At 41.4% G+C, this 3,000-nt stretch overlaps 1 protein-coding gene across 1 annotated transcript; it reads left to right on the forward strand.

Moving 5' to 3' along the window:
• The first annotated feature begins 803 nt into the window (after window positions 1-803).
• LOC109801546 (uncharacterized) lies at window positions 804-3,000 on the forward strand. The gene has a single exon (XM_020362644.3). It carries the CDS (start codon window positions 1,013-1,015, stop codon window positions 2,918-2,920), a length of 1,908 nt encoding a protein of 635 aa, XP_020218233.1. The 5' UTR covers window positions 804-1,012; the 3' UTR covers window positions 2,921-3,000.

Below are 3,000 nucleotides of genomic sequence, written 5' to 3' on the forward strand. Positions count from 1 at the left end.
AAAGTAATATATTTAATAAATTAATAAATATAATGTTTATATTCATTAAATGTTCTTAAGTATTTTAATTATTATAAGAGAAACATTAAAAGTACTCATCTAAATACATTTTTCTATTGGTAAGATAATGGAGTAGTATACATGTTTTAAATTTTAATTATATTATTATCAATATAATTTCTACTTATGAAAAATACTTTTTTTAATATAATTTTATATCCCATATAATTTTTTTTTATGATTTTTATAGTTTTAAATTAATTTGATTACCTTTTTATTCTTATAATTTCATAAACTTTACGTTTTAGTTTTTATAGTTAAAAAAATATCTTATTTTAGTTCCTATATGTATTATTTTTGATTTTGTCATTTATTTTTATAAGAATTAAAAGAAAATTATACCATTTGAAAGATAAATATATAAATTAAAAATTATTTTTAATTATAAAAATTAGAAAATAAATATTATGAGACTATAAAAAGTATTAAGCCTTTTAAATTTTAGGAATATTTTTTAGATTATTGATATTACTTTTAATCCTTTAAAAAAATATTTTATTCTAATCCTTTAAATCCAAAAACTCATTAATTTTAATCTAAAAAGTATTTTAAATAGTGCTTAAAATAAAATGTTATTCAAACTACTTTGAATGTCAAGTAATGTATTTTTAAATTAAAGTGACTAAAATAAAAAAATTATAAAAAAGCACAAAAAGAGAAATAAATTAAATTTAAACAAATTTAAAAGACCAAGGAATAAAGTTGGATTAAACTAGATATAAATAAAACTCATTCATATAACTTGGTGGCCAAGTAGTGTCACCTATAAATACTCCTGATCAATCCAATTCTTCTATCAAAACCATAACCCAAATTCCCTTCTCTTCCCTTCCCCCATTGTTTCTGACTCAAATCCCTGCTTCATCATCACCTCCCACAATTAAACCCCAATCACAATCAAAACCAAAACCCTAATCCCATTCTTCATCTCATACACAAAACCCCCATTCCAATGGCCACCCCCACCCTCCTAGGCCCACCTGAACTCTCCAACCACAAACCCACTCCACCCCAAACATCCACACCAAGCAACCCCTTCATAGACCAAATGGTCTCAAAATTCAACACCATCTCAACCCAACCACCCCCAAACATGACCCTCACAGAGAACGACTCCCCCACATTCTTAACCACCGGAAACCCATCTCTCGACTTCTTCTTCCACGTCGTTCCCGACACCCCACCAGAGACCCTCCTCCAAAGGCTCCACCTTTCGTGGGCCCACAACCCCCTCACCGCCCTCAAACTCGTCTGCAACCTCCGCGGCGTCCGCGGCACCGGCAAATCCGACCGCCGCAACTTCTACCCCGCTGCCATCTGGCTCCACCACCACCACCCCAAAACGCTCGCCGCCAACCTCCCCTCCCTCGCCGACTTCGGCTACTTCAAGGACCTCCCCGAGATCCTCTACCTCCTTCTAGAAGGCTCCGACGCCCGCACGATCCAGAAACAAGAGTGGCAGAAGCGAAAAAGAGGGTCCCACAAGAAAAACCCGGAGAAATCCCAGAAGAAGAAGAAGAAACAAAGTGGGGAAGACCGCGATACCCAGAAGGATCAAAAGCCGAAAAGCGAGTCTTTGGGCCAAAGGGTCAACGTCGAGAAGGAGATCGCGCATGTCGCTCGAGGAGAGAAAAAAATTGCCCTGGCGAAAAAGCTCGTTGATCGCTACACCCACGACCCGGATTTTCGTTTCCTTCACGATCGCGTCTCCGAGCATTTCGCCGAGTGCCTGAGGAAGGATCTCGAGTTTTTGAAATCCGGGTCGGCCACAAAAATCAGTCTTGCCGCGAAATGGTGTCCCTCTGTGGACTCCTCTTTCGACCGTCACACGTTGTTGTGCGAGGCTATCGCCAAGAGGGTTTTCCCTCGCGAGGCCTATAAGGAGTACGAGGATGTCGAGGAGGGTCATTATGCTTACAGGGTTCGCGATCGGTTGAGGAAGGAGGTGTTGGTGCCTTTGAGGAAGGTGTTGGAGTTGCCAGAGGTTTTCATCGGTGCCAACCGTTGGGATTTGATCCCCTACAACAGGGTTGCATCGGTGGCGATGAAGTTGTACAAGGAGAAGTTTCTGAAGCACGATAAGGAGAGGTTTGAGGCGTACTTGGAGGATGTGAAGTCAGGGAAGAGCACCATCGCTGCTGGTGCATTGCTCCCCCATGAGATCATAGCATCGTTGAGCGATGCCGGGGGTGACGTGGCGGATTTGCAATGGAAGAGGATGGTGGATGATTTGTTGAAGAGAGGGAAGATGAGGAATTGTTTGGCTGTGTGTGATGTGTCAGGGAGCATGAGTGGGATCCCCATGGAGGTGTCAGTGGCATTGGGGCTATTGGTGTCTGAGTTGAGTGAGGAGCCTTGGAAGGGTAAGGTTGTGACATTCAGTGCTGACCCTAAGCTTCATTTTGTTGAAGGAGAGGATCTGAAGGCCAAGACTGAGTTTGTGAGGAACATGGAGTGGGGGATGGACACTAATTTTCAGAAGGTGTTTGATCTGATGTTGGAGGTGGCTGTGAGAGGGAATCTGAGGCCAGAGGATATGGTGAAGAGGGTGTTTGTTTTCAGTGACATGGAGTTCAATGAGGCTTCTGCTAACCCTTGGGAGACAGATTACGAAGCAATCACTAGGAAGTTTGGGGAGAGAGGGTTTGGGGGTGCAGTGCCTCAGATAGTGTTTTGGAATCTGAGGGACTCTAAGGCCACACCAGTGCCAGCCTCTCAGAAAGGAGTGGCTTTGCTTAGTGGCTTCTCTAAGAATTTGCTCACCTTGTTCTTGGACAATGATGGGGACCTTAGCCCTTTAGAGGCCATGGAAGCAGCCATTTCTGGCCCCGAATATCAGAAGCTGCGTGTGCTGGATTGATTAATTAACTACTGTAGAGAGTTTTTTTTTATTATGTTTCACAATAATTATAGAAATAAAAATACAGCAATTTTGGTTCA

Source organism: Cajanus cajan, chromosome 11 (assembly GCF_000230855.2).
Source record: "Cajanus cajan strain Asha chromosome 11, NIPB_CcT2T_4, whole genome shotgun sequence".
Taxonomy (NCBI): Eukaryota; Viridiplantae; Streptophyta; class Magnoliopsida; order Fabales; family Fabaceae; genus Cajanus; species Cajanus cajan.

Coding starts and splice junctions, on each gene's coding strand:
- LOC109801546 (XM_020362644.3), top strand. CDS start 1,013: ATGGCCACCCCCACCCTCCTAGGCCCACCTGAACTCTCCAACCACAAA.